Genomic DNA, 17,668 nt, shown 5'->3' with positions numbered 1-17,668 from the left:
AACAAGATTGCTTTTGGCCAGGAATAAGAAGGGGCTCAAAGAAACTCAGATATAGGACAAGTCTTCAATCTTACAAGCCCAGAAAGCATGGAATGGTGATGGGTAGCTGGTGGCAACATAAATAAAACACATGTCTAGACATACAGTGCAAGAACAGAAGAGGAATTTGGTTAGATGATCATTCTAAATCATTAATTGAGTTCAAGCTCTCATCTAAGACTAATAAATTGATAATCAATAATTAAGAACTCAATACTGCAAAGAGAATGTACCAGGGGAACCAGTAGCAGAAGATATTTCAACAAACAATGAAAAAAGAGAAGAGTAGAACAGAGAAGCCAACTGCCTAGCAGAACTCCAGAGAGCCTTTGGACTTAAAGTCAGCAGATAACAACAAAGAAAAGGACTCTTCTAGAGCTGTGAATCTTTCAAGGTACAATTTTCAGCATAAGTTATATGTCTCTCAGAAATAAATATTAAACTATGCTTCTATCTTAGAAGTTGTGGAATATGATGACAATAGCTTAAAATGGCACGATGATATCTTGAAATATGCTTGCTTGTATCTTGTAGGTTCTTTTATAAAAATAAAGTTGATGGTTGAAAAAATTCTTTGGCCAGGCAAAGTGTAATCCTAACACTCTGGGAGGTAAAGCAGGGAGGATAGCTTGAGCTCAGGAATTTAAGACCCTGTCTCTACAAAAAAAAAAAATAGAAAAATTAGTTGGGTGTGGTGGTGCGCCCCTGTAGTACCAGCTACTCAGGAGGCTGAGGTAGGAGGATCACTTGAGCCCAGGAGTTTGAGGTTGCAGTGAGCTATGATGATGCCACTGTACTCTAGCCAGGGTGTCAGAGAAAGACTCTGTCTAAAAAAAGAAGCTAAGTCAATCAGATATGGTTATCTACATGCAAAAAAGTCTTTTCTATAAAGAAACCTAATAAAGACAACATGTCATGAACTAATTACAATTAACCTAACTTTATGCTAGAAGGAAAAAAATAAAGAAAAAGAGGGAATAGAGAGAGAGGAAATGAATTTCCTGAGAACAAGTAGGGCAGCAAGTAAGTGCACAATGCAGAGTAAGCCTCCACCCCACTATGACACTTATAATTCTCCCATACTCCAGGAGCAGGACTAGGATCTCGATTACTCAATTCTCAAGTGGAACCTGCGAGTCAATAAGTGCAGCCACAAACACCATATTCCCAATTAGATTTCCTATTCACAGGGAAAGACATGGAGAGAATTAGAGGCTTGGAGGAAAAAGACCTCATAAACAGAACAAAACTGAACTCCTAAGAAATAAAAATTATTTAAGAAACAAATAATTTTAAAACAAAGGCAATGTATAGAGAGACTCAAGGTCATGTATCCATAAAACAATAAGAAGTTATGAAAAAGCAATAAAATAAACTCATACTCTTGGAGATTAAACATAACTTCAAAATAAAAAAAGTTAATAGATGGATTAAAAGACAAAGTGAAAACTCTCAAAACTTACAGAAAAAGGAAAAGATGAAAAACTTGAGAAAAAACAATAATACAAAAATAAAAGTAGGTCCTAATCAACAATAGACAGTTTAATTAAAAAAAAAAAAAAAAAAAAAAAAAGATGAGGCCAGGCACCGTGGCTCTTGCCTGTAATCACTCTGGAAGGCCAAGGCAGGAGGATCGCTTGAGGTCAGGATTTCAAGACCAGTGTGAGCAAGAGCAAGACCCCCTGTCTCTACTAAAAATAGAAAAAATTAGCCAGGCATGGTGGCATGTGCCTGTAGTCCCAGCTACTTGAGAAGCTGAGGCAGGAGTATTGCTTGAGCCCAGGAGTTTGAGGTTGCTGTGAGATAGGCTGACGCCACAGCACTCTAGGTCAGGTGACACAGCAAGATTCTGTCTCAACCCCCCCCCATTATCAAAGTGATAATGGCCAGAAGTATATAACAGAGCTAAGAAAGAAACAAGTCTTCAGATTCAAAGGTACACATCAAGTGTTCAGCATGATAAACAAATCAATCAAAACAGACACAAACCTAGATACATCCTTGTAAAATTTAAGAACAAAAATGAAGGAAAGATCCTAAAGAACTTTCAGAAAGAAAAAAACATATATCAGGGAAAGCCAAGAATTGGAATGCATTAATCTTCCCACCAGCAAAAATGGATTGTCAAAAATACCCACTAGTCTTCAAAGTTCTAAAGAAAAATTATCTTCAGTCTGTAAGTCTACATCTACCAGACTATCAACAAGACAAAGTACAAAATGAAGTCATTCTCAAAGGTGAAAATTTATGTCTCATGTCTCCTGTCTGTGAAAGTTACTTAAAGATGTACCTCAGAGAAAGGAGTGTGAATTCCAAGAAAGAGGAAGGCATGGAATATAAGAAATAATGGAAACCACCAGTATTCCCATGAAAGAAATCCCAGAGTGAGAGTTGTGTAGAAGGTCTAATATACAATTAAATAAGTGGGTTCTAAGAACAAAGACTTCAAAGATGGAACTGTCAACCTAAGAAAGCTGATCCAAAAAAAAAAAAAGGAATGGAATAGACTACCAGAATAGCTAGAATGACTAAAAAAGTTGGATTTTATTGCTGATATAATGAAGAAAACGTTTTTACCTAAAAAAAAAAAAAAAAAAGGACGGGGGGGAAAAAAACTTTTGGAAACCCCAGAAAAAGGAAAAAAACCCTAAAACCCTACAAAAAATAGTTCATGTATAAAGCAAAGAAAAACATGATAAATTTTGAGTCATTGAAGGGAATACAAGAAAGGAGATTCTATTTAATCAGGACATTAGGCATAGAGACATCACACTGGATCCTTAGGAAATGAAATCCTAGCACAATACTGAGCTTTGCAATAAAGATTACTTATAGTCATAGTAATGTACACTCCATAAAAGTTTTCCACTTTCAGAGTCAATCTTCAGACAAAAGATGTAAGATTTTAAAAATGGTTATTACATAAGAAAATATATTAAGGTTGATAATATAAAAGTACTGTTGACAAGATTGAAAGAGGAAATAGCAAGAAAGAGGAAGAGGGGGAGTGTTAACTTCATCCAGTATTACAGAAAGTCTAAAAGCACTATGTAAAGCTGACTGAGCAAGAAAAGACAGTAGGGGTACATATTTAGGATGGGGAAGGGAAAAAAGGGATAAGCAAGCTCAACTCTTTTTCTTTCATTCATAGTAGAACGTAAATAGATAAGATTCTAAATTGAAAAATATATTTTAAAAAAATCAATGTAAGCAACGCACAGAAAAGATAAAAAGGGAAGCAGGGCTGTAGGAGGAGGTTTAACATAAGCTCTGTATTTTCTTATCTTATATACATATTTGATAAAAATGTTAGAAAAACCTGTTACCATCCCAACCCACCCAAAGGAGAAATATTTTAACAGCTTCATTAGCAAATCAGAATGATTAAAGAACATTTTTGTGGTATACCTGAGATTCTTCAGAGTGATACTGAAAAGATTCCATATTGCCCATAACGGCAGTCCCCAGAACTGACATGAGAGCCATCTTGTGATCCGATACTCTAGTTTTCTGCCAAATAACTGCCTACGGACAAAATGACACAGACAGCTTTTAACACAATTTACATTTACTAAACTGAAGAACCCACAGTATTTTACTTCTTTATTTAGCATTCATTCTCAGCTTAAATTTTCAATATCATTTAGAAGAGTTTCATAGGCTATACAGTCTGACAGAATAAACTCTGCTCCTGAATTTTAGAAGCTGTACAGGTTGCAGAGTACAATGTACTTAATGTCTCTTTACCTCAGTTTTCTCCTCTTTACAAGATGACCATTTCTTTCTTAGAGTTGTTGGAAGATGAAATTACATGATGTAGACAAGCACACAGGCCAGTGCCTGGCATAAAACAATTTCATTAAATATTAATTCTCTTCCCTCTAAATTCTAAACTTCAGAATACATACTTCTGTGTATGTTTAAAATTAAATTGTTACTCCAAGTAAAGTATTACTATTTTATTGAGGATGAACAGCTATGCTATAGGATTTTTGTAAACAGGTATAAAAATTTTTAAAAAAGCATGCTCTTTAAAATCACCTTTTAATTATCTTTTATAGAGAGAGAACTCACAAAACAATAACTAAATCTCATAAACATAAAAGCTGAATAACAAGCTTAGATTTTTTTCACTGCATATATGTAGTATGCTAAATTAAGGGAATCATGGTCCAGAAAGACTGGACCAAAGTTTGGCTGTGAAGTACATAATCAGCTTTAGTATACTGTAATTTTTTCAGTTAACAAGGTCCAATTATAGTCAAATCCCTTGAGAAATCATCAGTACAAATACAAGTCATTCATTCAACAAATATTCACTCTGTACCTCCTGAATCCTAAGGAAAATGTGCAAGAGGCTGAGGAAAAACATTAATATCAACAATAGTCAAAGTGCAGGCAAAGGAACCAAGAGGAACTAAAAAGGATGGCCACAGAGGTAAGAAGAGCAGCAGGAGAGTGTGGTACACAGAACAAGAAAGTTTTTAAAGAAAGAAGCAATCATGTGTGTTCAATGTCAAGCAAGAGCAAGGTAAGAACAAAGAGATGGCTTCTGGATTTAGCATTCAGGAGGGTGAGAACACTTCCAGCAGTAAATGGAGCCACATTTCAGTTATCTGGATAGTGACTATGGAGAGGATATTTTAAAAAGTGAACCTAGACAGCTCTTTCAGAAAGTCTGGCTGTGAAGTGCAAGCAGATAGGGGAAAAAGTGGAGGCAGGAATACAACATACTTGACCAGGAAGTAGGAAGGGGTACACTAACAAGGAGGTTTACAGACCCAGTGGCTAAAGGGCGGGGAAAGTCCCTCTTTGTATAGCAATGTAGAAAGGTGGTCCTTTGTCAAAAGTGAAGACAGTGATGTAAATATTTAAGGATTGTAGAGAAGATTTAAAATAGCTGTCCCTTGTTGGATACTGGTAAAAAACAAAAAAAAACAATAGAACTGCCAGGGAACACCCAGTAGAGGTGATCTTTCATTGTCTATATTGTTCAGAAAAGTCCAAAATGATAGTACTTGCATCAAAAAAGGGAATTCTCAGTGAACCAGCTGATAAAGCTGAGCAATAAAATTCTGCTTCCCATTCCACATGTGTGAAGTTGCTTTGGGCCATTTTGAGAAGCAATGAAGTTGGTGTACTCCTGGGAGATTCTATAGTTGTCTCTGTAAAGTCTAAAAAAGGCAGAAGTCTTTTAGAAAAGAGTGACAGAGGAGACTGGACCCAAGGATTCTGGCCAAAGGAATTCTTTAACAATAACCAGGAACTAACTAGGAGAAGTACTAATCGTATTATGTATAATAAAACGAAAGGTGAAGTAAACAGAGTGACGTTGTTCCCTAATCGGCACAATGGGAACTGCCGATGTGTTCTCCTGGACAAGGCCGCAATAATTATTGACACTGCTTGCTGATCTGTGTCATCTGCAAACCACATTGTCTTTAGAATCACAAAGAGGAACGTATTTGGGAAAACAGAGATAGTATAACTACTACTTAATAAATATTTAGCGTAATAGTAAGACCTTTTATCTATTCCCAGAGTTTAATTGGTAACAGTCAGATAGGAGCTACAAATTTATGAAGAACTGACTACTTGTTAGGTACCACTGTTTATTTTCACAACCATTTCAGGTAGGTATTATTATCTCGTTTTACAAATGAGGAAACTGAAGCTCAAGGAAATTGATTCGCCCAAAGAAACACAAATAGGTCATAACTTTTACTGAGGACATGCAAAATGGATGTTCTCATTCACAAAATATTCCTATAGGTAACCTGAGGACTGTGTGCAATTCCTGGTACACTAGCTGTAATGCTACTGCTTTCTCTTCCACTTGCAAAGGTTCAGTGGAAGGCAAGTCAGTGAAAGTGACATTTACAGGATTATTGCTCTAGTTTTATTTTATCTTTATTTTTTAGAGATAGGGTCTTGCTACATTGCTCAGGCTGGACTCAAACTCTTGGGCTGTAGTGATCCGCCTGCCTTAGCCTACCGAGTATAATAGCTAGGACTACAGGGGCGGGCCACCATGTCCAGCTTAGTTTTGGTTTTGTTGTAAGATAAACCACTTGCAAACTTTGGTACTTTGTTAACATTAACACACTGTGGCTTGGAATCACTGGGCTAGATAACAGAACCAGCATGCTGGTAAGAGGGAAAGAGAAGCCAGGGACAGACTAAAAGGATATGAAATAGACTTGATGTGACTTTGTAACCTTCCGGATGTGAAGAATCACAAATGTGATTCTTATCCAGATAAACTCAGAAGAGGTTTGGTGGCAGGAAGGGGATGAGTTCAGCTTGTTCAATGTTGCGTCCCTGGTACCAAGAACAGTATCAGACACCCAGTAAGGCCCATTAAACATTTATTAAAGTAATAAGCAAACAAATACATTTTTCTGGGGAAAAACAACCCCCATAGAGTTAAAAACTAGCTCTTTGTTTTTAAAGACTAAGACTGATGGTTGTCATGCCACTACATATGTTAAAAATTATAGTCTTTCTCTACTACTTTACTTTAGGAAACTCAAAACAATCTTTGCTTTTCTTTCTTTTTAATATAATAGTTTTTATCTTGGCTGGGGTAGGAAAAAATAATAACAGTTTTATTGAGGTATAATTCATACACCATACAATTCATCCATTTTAAGTTTACAATTCAATGGTTTTTAGTATATTTACAGAGCCGTGCAACCACCAGCACAATCTAACCTCCGAACAATTTTATCACTCCAAAAAGAAATCCCATACCTATTAGTAGTGACTCCTCATTCCCCTGCAATCATTAATCTACTTTCTCTCCTATTAATATAAAGTTTGCCCACTTTGGGTATTTCATCTAAATGAAATCATACAATACAGTCTTTTGTAACTAGCTTCTTTCACCCAGCATCAGATTTTCAAGGTTTATTCATATTATATCAGTACTTCATTTTTTTTAACCTTTTTTTTTTTTTTGGAGGCAGAGTTTTGCTCTGTCACCCAGGTTAGAATGCAGTGGTGTCATCATAGCTCACTGCAACCTCAAACTCCTGGGCTCAAGTGATCTTCCTGCCTCAGCCTCCCAAGTAGCTGGGACTATAGGTGCATACCACCACAACTGGCTAATTTTGTTTTTTGTTTTTTTTTTTTGTAGAGACAAGGTCTCACTATGGTGCTCAGGCTAGTCTGGAACTCCTGGCCCCAAGCAATCCTCCTGCCTTGGCCTCCCAAATGCTGAACTTACAGGAACTCATAGGTGTGAGCCATTGCGCCCACCTCTCGTTCCTTTTAAATGGCTAAGATATACATGTATAGATATACATTTGAGTTATCCTTTCATCAGCTGATGGACATTTTTGTTTCCACTTTTTGTCTACTATGAATGATGCTGCTATAAATAATCACATACAAGTTTTTGTGTGAACATTAAGTTTTCATTTCTATTGGATAAATACCTAGGAGTGGAACTACTGGGTCACATGGTAACTCTGTTTAATTTTTTTAAGGAACTGCCTGACTATAGTCTTTGTGTGCCTATGCACTTAAGCCTGTAAAAGAAGGCAAAGAAATGCTGGCTTCTGCTATTATAGCCATTGTTTTAAGCAAACCAATAGCTAGTGATTTCAGGAACAATATTCAAAATAACAAAGTATATAAGGTTCTGAATAATCTGCAACTATATGGGAATGAAATGTCCCCTCCTTCATACTTCCCATCAGAAGTTCCTTACAATGAGGAATAGTTAAGCAATAAAAATTTATTCATAAATTGTACCTCTTTAAAGCAATACTAGCTCTCTGATATTGACACATATCTAAAATAAGGCAGTAAAAAAAAAAAACTTTTAAAATTCCTGTACTGAATATAGTTATAAAGCCTGTGATATCACTAATGTAAACAATATTGTTTATTTTAGTTTATATTAGAGTGATGCCTTAGTTACAGATATAAATCTTAGTTGCTGATTAACGCAAGGATGCTATTTCACTGCCTGACCTGCTGAGTAGTTAGTAGATCACTTCAGGAAATGGGTTCTAGAAAAGCTGTGAAACCTGAGAACTATGCAATGTGATTTTATTTCAAAGTAAACACTGCTAAGAGTCTGGGAGCATTATTTCACACTAGGCAATTATTGCATCAGATCAAGGGGGCTAATTTATGAGCATTTTCTAAACTAGTTACACTTGTGCTAACAATAAATGATAAAAAGGTCTGCCAACAAGTAAAATCTTCACTATTAGGCAATTAGGACTCATTTGCAAAACAAGATTCATCATCAAAGAACTAAACTATAAAAAGTGATGAAATTGGGAATCCAGAAGAAACTGAATTGTTTAATTACATTTTCTTTAGAAAATAGCTTTTAGTTTGCTTTCTCCATCATTTCATTAATTCTATATTATTTTCAAAAACAGGTTTTCTTTTCACTTGAAGTTTTTCATAAATCTTGCTCTTAGGCCAAAAGCTTAACATGTGCTAAAAATACACACAAACCTCCATATGTTTTCTATCTAGGTCACACAAAGTTGGAGCATCTAGATGTGCCAAGAATCTGACTCTAGTCAGTATGATGACAGTGCAAAAACACCTCAATCAAAAATATATTATTACAAACACACCATCTCAGGTTTGATTGAACTTAGCCAAATATATCTTTCCCTTATTCCTACCTACATGGTATATATCCTTTGAAGAAAATGAAGTTAGATGAGAATACTCACTATTTAATTTTTAAACCTCACTGTAAAGGAAATTTGCGATAGAGAAAAGTAGGTTCACACAGATGATGTACAATTAATTGAAAAATGCAATGCTAAGGTTGCCTCAGCAAAGACAATTCTTAGAATATGAAATAGAGAACATAATATTACCCTAGAATGCAACCAAATTTTTCTGGAACATTATATGCATAGATGTACTAAACTCACAATTTCTTAAAAGTCAGACGTTTTAACTACTTCCAACACCTTAAGAGTTAATATAATTAGATCTTCATCTACTGCTATGGACTCCTGGGTGTGTAATTGTACTGAATCTGGTTCAGAAAAGGGCAGGGGTACAAACACAATATAAAAAAGGGCAATTTTTTTCCCACACTGGCAATATGGTAATAACATTAGCTATAGCAGCTTACGAGTAAGACATTGCTAATGCAGTATAAAATTATGGATTATTCTATCACAATATCAATACTATTGTTAAAAGAACAATTCACATTCTACTAACATAATAAACATTAATATGATTTGATTATTGCTAACCAGTCCCAGACTTTCAAAAATGATTTTATCTTGGTAAAATTTACTCAGCACAATTCTAAGTTCTAAATCTTTTATATTTACTATTACTCTACTTAAATATTTCTTATTTTATTCTTACATTCTTTTTCTGCAATAGAACTTGCATAATTATTTTTCCTGAGAGTTACACAGAAATTGATAACAGACATTTTATCTAAGGAAGGGGTGGTTTATAGAAGCTAGGCAGATAAGAGACAAGGATGAAAGTAACTTTTTCATTCTACCTTTTCACACTTTTTAGTTTTGAACCATATAATGGTAGGAGCTTTAAAAAAATTAAATAAAAATTTAAAGGTACACAGTTAATCCTTGCATATATTTTATATATATGTTTTTTTTTTTTTTTGAGATAGGGTCTTGCTGTCACCCAGACTACAGTGCAGTAGTGTCATCATAGCTTATTGTAACCTCAAACTTCTGGGCTCAAGGGATCCACCAACTTCAGCCTCTCAAGTAGCTGGGACTATAGGCATGTGCTAATTTTTCTATTTTTTGTAGAGATAGGGTCTCGCTCTTGCTCAGGCTAGTCTGGATCTCCTGGGCTTAAGTGACCTTCCCACCTCAGCCTCCCAAAGTGCTAGGATTACAGGTCTAAGATACTGTGCCCTGGCCTTTTGCATTACTTTCAAAGGGAGACTGTAGAGATACATTTCTTTGCAGTCTTTAAAAACAAGAAAGATTACTTCCAGGTAGGCACAGTGGCTCATGCCTGTAATTCTAGCACTCTAGGAGGCCGAGGTGGGCAGATCGCTCAAGGTCAGGAGTTGGAAACCAGCCTGAGCAAGAGCGAGACCCCATCACTACTGAAAATTAGAAAGGAATTAATTGGCCAACTAAAAAAATATAGGAAAAAAAATTAGCTGGGCATGGTGGTGCATGCCTGTAGTCTCAGCTACTTGGGAGGCTGAGGCAGGAGGATCGCTTGAGCTCAGGAGTCTGAGGTTGCTGTGAGCTAGGCTGACGCCATGGTACTCTAACCCCGGCAACTCAAAAAAAAAAAAAAAAGATTACTTCCAATTGACAGGTAAACAAAACCTATCTTAGCTATATCAGAAATGTTTTTCTTGTCTAGATCCTCTTATCCATGCCCTGTGCAAATGCCCATACAACTAAATCAGCTTCCACAGTCTTACATAAATACTAAACATAATTTGATGCATCCTCCAACTGCCATGAGAATTATTTTGTTACTCTTACTGAAATTCATTTGGTTCCCTTTTGACCATTTTGTAAGAAGTCCACAAACCCATGTAAGGTACACAAGATCCTCTGAATCTGGCCCCAAGCAACCTTTCCAGCCTCATCTCCTCTCTTCTTAGACCAGCTTTCTCTGACATCTGATGACTTCTTGACATTGCACATACTGTTCTCCCTGCTTTGAATGCCTCTGCCCACCTAGCCTTTCTCAAGAACCAGTTTCAAGTCCAACTCCTCTAATAATCCTTTTTGAATCTAAACAGATGTTAAGAATATTCACAACATTAACAACAGCAAATTTCGAAACCAGCCTGAGCAAGAGCGAGACCCCGTCTCTACTAAAAATAGAAAGAAATTAATTGGCCAACTAATATATATAGAAAAAATTAGCCAGGCATGGTGGCGCATGCCTGTAGTCCCAGCTACTCGGGAGGCTGAGGCAGGAGGATTGCTTGAGCCCAGGAGTTTGAGGTTGCTGTAAAGCTAGGCTGATGCTATGGCACTCACTCCAGCCTGGACAACAAAGCGAGACTCTGTCTCAAAAACAAAAACAAAAAATCAATAGCAATTAAAGTTTACTGAGTACTTATGTAGCAGGCACTGTGCTAAAAATGTTTACTCTCACTCAAAAACTTTACTCTGTAAGGTAGGTACTATTATTCCATTTTAAAGATGAAGAAGAAATTGAGCCGTGAACAGGTAATGTAAGCCAGTTAGTATGAATACATAAGGTCGAAATTTGAAACTATGCTTGTCTAACTCTAGAGTCTGTTTTCTTGATATGTAGTTCAGTAAGTCTTTCGTAAGGATCAAAAGAAAGCTGTGGTGGTCTCCGAAAGTCCTATAGTAATAATTTTTTCATAATTAAAAATATTGAGGATTTGAAGCACTTTCTAAATATAGCAGATAAAGGAAAATTTAATCTTGTAATACTAAGGCAACTGCTAATTCCTACCACGTTCAATTTCATAGAAACAGTTATTTGCAAACCAAGCTGCTATTGGTATATAATAATACAGTATTTGATTACAACACCTTGTCTATTACATTTTGTTTTTCATGAAACCTTTCTTCTCTGGACTTGCTCTTAGTTCTTTATAACTCATGCAAAATGAGGCTACTCCAACAGTCTCTTCTGCATTCCAACTCCATCCTCCACATGGTTCTTCAGTTGTTCTTCAGATTAAGACCAAGTCCATACTCCTATCAGCTAGTTCTCTGGTACTTACTTACCTGATGGTATTTCCTTTCCCATACTTTCTATTTTGTTCAGGCAAATGTTCCAACAATTTGGTTCTTTATTCTTCCATTTCTGACCCTTTTTCTTTTTTTTTTTTTAAACAAGCAACAAATTTTAAGGCTAACAAATTATATCCAGCCTAGAGTTGATTAGTTTTTCTCTCTAAATTGACTAGTTAACAACTCTCTATTGGTGTGGTAACAATTTAAAAGTTTTGTGTCTAGCACCTTTTTTTGGAGTGAAATAAAAATCATGTCAGTGTAATTCATGAAGGTAGCTATGTATTAAAGGAGAAAGTCAGATGCCCATATCCAAGGGATTTAAAAAAGAATGTAGTTATTATCATTTTCCTAGGCACATAAGTTAAGTGCATCAGGTATCTTCAAATATTTTCCGTTCTTTATGTTCTACATGCAGCCAGTCAACTAGTCCCATTGATTCTTCCTTATAATAGCTATCACAGATACTTTTGCTTTCCATGCCCAATGTGTTTATCCTAATTCAGGCCTTACAGCCTAGAATTTTTTAACAGCTTCCTAACTCCTCCCTGTAGACTACTTCCAACTGTCAGAGGTAGCATCTTGATCAAGTCATTTGCCTATTCAAAAGGTTTTAATGGCACCCAATTTAAAAAAGAAATTCAGTCTAGCATTTAAGAATCTTTACAATATAGTCTCAAATTATCTTTCTGGTCTTATCTTCCTCTATTCCCTTATATAAAATACCAATTTATCTAAATCAACTTATTCACTGCCTCTAATGTGCTCTCCACTTTCCTGTCTTGTATGTTTATAGTATTTCTCTACTTAGAACAATTTTGATCCATTTATCCACATTTCCAAATTCTAGTGTAATAGACTCACCCTATGACCCACATGGGGGTCCTAGATAAGATCATGTTTACAGATTGTCCCTACTCTACTGAATTAATAACACACACTTGCCAAGTGGCCAAACTCAGCCCTCCCTCTTTTGTGATTTTTTAGAAATCTCTCAACCAAAAGAGAAGGAAAGTATACTGAGTATGAGAAAGGATACTTGCTGCTTTGCCATCTTTCTGTGGTAGTCACAGACATGGTGAAAAGTAGGTGTATTTTGTAAATACAGTAGTTATATTCTAGATATATTTTAAAGGTAGACCTATAGAATTTACTCTTGAATCAGCTTACAGCATTAGAAAATCAGTAGCCAACAATAACCCTAAAGGCTTTTGGTTAGCCAACTGGAAAAACAAGAGTTTTTGTATACAGATGGGGAAGGATACAGAAAGAACAAGAGTCAGGGAGGGAAGATACGAACCTCAGTTTGTAACATGTTAAATATAAGGAGCCTATTAATAGATATAAAAAAAGAGATACTGGGGTGGTAGCTGGATCCATGAGTCTGGAGTTCAGGGAAGAATTACAGAATAGAGATAAAATTTAGGAGTTGTCAATATATAACTAGTATCTAGTCATGACACTCAGTAAGCACACCAAGAAAATGAATAAAAATACAGAAAATAGAGTAAGTTCCATAACTGAGTCCTGGGACACTAAATGTTTAGAAGTTAGGGAAATACGGTAGAACTAGGAGACTGATAACAAATGCCCAGGAAGGCAGAAAGAAAAATAAGAGGGTGTTTTGACCAAGAAGCCAAGTGAAAAAGTGTTTCAAAGATGGGGATATCAATTATACCAAATGCTAAGATATGGACTGGGAAATATCACTGGATTTAGAAATTTGGAGGTCAACAGTGACCTTGATAAGAGAATTTTTGGTGGAACAGTAGGGAGTAAAAGCCTGACTAAAATGGGTTCAAGAGAGAATGGGAGGAGAGTAACTGGAGAAAATGGATACAGACAACTATTTCAAGAAGCTTTGCCTAAGTGGAAGAATTGGCCTTTCCTAGGATTATGGAGAGTATATCTACTATAACAGAAGGGAGGGCTGACTGGGCACAACTGCAGACAGGTGGATAGCTTGCGGAAGCTCTTAATTGTCTCACTACACTAGGAAGTAGGATCTTCAGGTAAGAGTGAAGATGGGGGAAAAGGTATTGGATGCATGAAGAAAACAGACATGAAAGAGTCATTTAGGACCTTGCCACTCAGTGTGGTCCATGGACCAGCAACAATTGCATCTCCTGAAGGCTTGTTGGAAATGCAGAATCTCAGGCTCTCCCTGATCTACTGAATCAGAATCTGCATTTTCAACAGGATCCCCCAGTGATCTGTATGCACATTAAAGTTTACTTAAAGCACTGATAAAGGAAACCAAGAGAGAAAATGGACTCGAGAAACAGTACAGCTACCAGGCAGCATGAAGATTAACCATCATTAATTTAAAGTGGTACTAATCAGCATAGGTGTGTGTTTTCTTCCACACCCCTACGGCTGTACTGGTTAAGTACTGAGAAAATGAAGAGATGGATTCAACCAGGATTTGGTTGTCAAACAAGTACAGTTAAGTGAGAAAGCAGCATGAAACTGAGAGAATTTCTAAGGGAAGGATGATAATGATGGACCATAGACTTTATGCAGAGGAAAGACAGAACTAATGACATCAAGGGACAAGACACAGTTAAAAGGCAGCAGAATCAATAAATCACAGGTCCAAAAGAGTCTGAGATTGTTGGAATAAGACAGACAGGAAGTGGTGGTTAGAGATGGAATACTTAACAAGAAAATTACAGAGTATATATGCAGATTTGGCAGTCACAAGGTCAATGGTATAGCCACAGGAATAAATGACTTAGGTAGGGTGGAGAATGAGATCCCTGAAGGAGAGGAGGTAAAAGATCTGAGAAGCTAGGAAGGGCTATCTATGTAGACCAGGGGTCCTCAAACTTTTTAAACAGGGGGCCTGTTCACTGTCCCTCAGACCGTTGGAGGGTGCGCACTGTGGGCCCAGGACGAGTTGGCTGCTAAGCAGGACAGGCAGCAGCGGCAAAAACACGCGGTGAGCCAGATAAATGTCCTGGGTGGGCGGCATGTGGCCGAAGGCCGTAGTTTGAGGACGTCTGATAGACAGTGATATCACTGAACTGATAGTGATCTTGGAAGCTAAAGACATGAGATTCAAAGCTGAATGGAGTCTTTACAGAGGGGTAAAAATGGTCTGGAAGTAGCAATGAGACACAGTGATGGGAGGAATAGATGAGAGAAATCAGTCCCCACCAGAAAAAGCTGTAAGGGATACAAGGTCATACGGTTTGGATGTTTGGCGCCTCCAAATCTCATGCTCAAATCTGATCCCCAGTGTTAGAGGGGGGGCCTGGTGGGAGGTGTTAGGGGCATAGGGGTGGGTCCCTCATGAATGGCTTGGTGCTCTCCCTGCAATAATAAGTTCTCCCTTTATTAGTTCACAGGAGAGCTGGTTGCTTAAGGAGTCTGGCACAACCTCCTCTATCTCTTGCTTCTTCTCTCACCATGTGACACACTTGTTCCCCCTTTGCCTTTTGCCTTGATTGCAAGCTCCCTGAGACCCTCACCAGAAGTGTACAGCCTGCAGAACCATGCCAAACAAACCTTTTTCCTTTATAAATTACCCAGCCTCAGGCATTTCCTTTATAGCTATGTAAAACAGACTAACACACAGGGAGAGCAAGATTTCTGCTAGAGCAAGAAGGTGATCAAAGGAAAGACTAAGGACAGGGGAAACTTTACTTATGACTGACCATCTGACCATGAAATGGGTGTGTTTCAGGAGATGGGGATGTGTGAAAAATAGAGTTAGAAATGGCAATGATTTGTATAAGAGTCCAGGGTGATAAGAGATGATTTGAGAGACCCAGGGCTTGTGTTGGCTAACATAAATAGGAATAAAAATATAGTGAGATTAGTCCTGATGGCCCCAAAGCAGTTATAAGATTCTGACTTTTAAGGAGAAGGCTGGAGAGGTTTTGCCAGGATTATGGAGCTCTGGGAATCCCATATAACACCTGCAGAAAGAAGCACGGAGGAGAGAGGGGTGGTCTTGTTCTGAGAGCAAAGGCTCCCTACTGATCCCTATTAATGGACATCTACATGGAGGTGGTCTTACTCCCCACCGCTCTGGACTCTCATCTGACCACTATTAATGAAAGCCTAGGAAGAAATTGTACTTTCTGTCCATTATCAGAGAATTTCTCTCACTCTTATGAATTTTTGTCAAAGATTCTATTGTGCCTCTCCTGCCTCACCATCTCATATTTAGTATAGAATTGAATCCCAATTGTGAAGAGCATTTTTTATTTCCCTAAGTCTAGGCATTAATCAAATCAGGGGTGTGACTAAATTCTCTTAAATATTTCACAACAGCTAAAATGATGTGGTTTTTTGTTTTGTTTTTTTGAGACAGGTTCTTGTTCTGTCCCCCAGGCTACAGTGCAGTGGCATCATAATAGCTCACTGCAACTTCAAATTTCTGGGCTCAGGCAATCCTCCTCTGCCTCAGCCTCCCAAATAGCTGGGACTACAGGCATGCACCACCACACCTGGCCAACTTTTCTATTTTTTGTAGAGAGGGGGTCTTGCTCTTGCTCAGGCTGGTCTCAAACTCCTGGCTTCAAGAAATCCACCTACCTCAGCTTCCTGAGTGCTAGGCTTACTGGTATAAGCTACCGCACCTGGCATGAAATGATATTTTATCTGCTCAGAGCAAGTAAGAACTTTTGTGATAGGGTAAACTGTCAGCTCCTTCAGAGCATAAGCCATCACATAACCCTTCCAAAGCACCTATTCAAGGCTCTGCATCTAGTAGGTGTGAGGGAGCAATAGTAATAGAGAATGAATACTATATTAAAAATAAAGAGATCTGAACTGTAGTTCATCCTCTACTATATTTAACATTCAAGTTACTGGACAATCCATTCAAACTCGTGGGGTTACATAAAGATAAAACAGGAGGTGGACAGCATTAAAAACACTATTTGCTAAAAGATTTGGGGCAGGACAAGAAAGATTTTCAGTGTTCCTTCCAGATGTAAAGATTTAGGTATCCTACTACCTTCCATTTTTTTTTCAGAGATGCATTTGTACTGCTTTACAATTCACAGTGACTTGAACTGTTTACCAATCAGTGAATTCTATAATCAAGTGTTTAGAACATGCTTTTTAACTATGTTTTTTAATCATTGTGACTCAGTGCAAGGAGTTTACATACACGAGTTGAAAAGCTATATCTGAGAATGTTTCTTTAGGGATGCATTGAGAGATGCCTTATGGCAGTGAACTGAACTGTTTACCAGTGAACTCTGTAATCGAGTGTTCAGAACTTTTTAATTTAATCGTTTTATTTATAATTGACACAAAATAACTGCACATATTTATGGGATACAATATAATATTTCAATGCATATATATATATATATAATGATGAAATCAGGGTAATTACCCTATCCATCATTTTAAACATTTATCATTTCTTTGTGGCGACAACATTTACAATGTCTTCTAGCTATCTTGAAATATACATTGTTACTTGCTATAGTCACCCTACTAAGTCACAGAACACAAAAACACTCTCCTTATCTAACTGTAACTTTGTACCCATTGAACAACCTCTCCTGCTCCTCTTTCTCTGTGGTCTGGTAACCACTATAATATACTCCACTTCTATGAAATCAACTTTTTAAGATTCCACTTATAAGTGAGATCATGTGGTATTTGTCTTTCTGTGCTTGGCTTATTTTACTTAACATAATATTCTACAGGTTCATCCATTTTGCCACAAATGACAGGATTTCACTGTTTTATGGCTGGATAGTATTCCATTGTTTGTGTGTGTGTACAAGCGTATATATTCTTTTTTCTTGTGTCAAAGAGACATCTACACACCCATGTTTACTCTATCTCCCCATTATTTTACAATTTGATACATGAATCATCTTAGCAGAAATTCTAAGTGACAGATATGTGAAATTCCAATTTTATAAGAAGGAAATGAA

At 37.1% G+C, this 17,668-nt stretch overlaps 1 protein-coding gene across 6 annotated transcripts in view; it reads right to left on the bottom strand.

Annotated features, from left to right (window-relative positions):
• The window catches only part of PMS1 (PMS1 homolog 1, mismatch repair system component), a 102,395-nt gene that overhangs the window by 47,092 nt on the left and 37,635 nt on the right, over positions 1–17,668 (bottom strand). For all 6 annotated transcript variants that reach the window (XM_012776864.3, XM_076005745.1, XM_076005748.1 and 3 more), the window contains exon 6: positions 3,448–3,564. In XM_012776864.3, the coding sequence (XP_012632318.1) occupies positions 3,448–3,564 (117 nt within the window). The remainder of the gene's footprint in view (positions 1–3,447; positions 3,565–17,668) is intronic.

This window comes from Microcebus murinus, chromosome 8 (genome assembly GCF_040939455.1).
Source record: "Microcebus murinus isolate Inina chromosome 8, M.murinus_Inina_mat1.0, whole genome shotgun sequence".
Lineage (NCBI taxonomy): Eukaryota > Metazoa > Chordata > Mammalia > Primates > Cheirogaleidae > Microcebus > Microcebus murinus.
The sequence above is the reverse complement of the archived record's forward strand: the minus strand, read 5'-3'. Positions and strand labels throughout refer to the sequence as shown.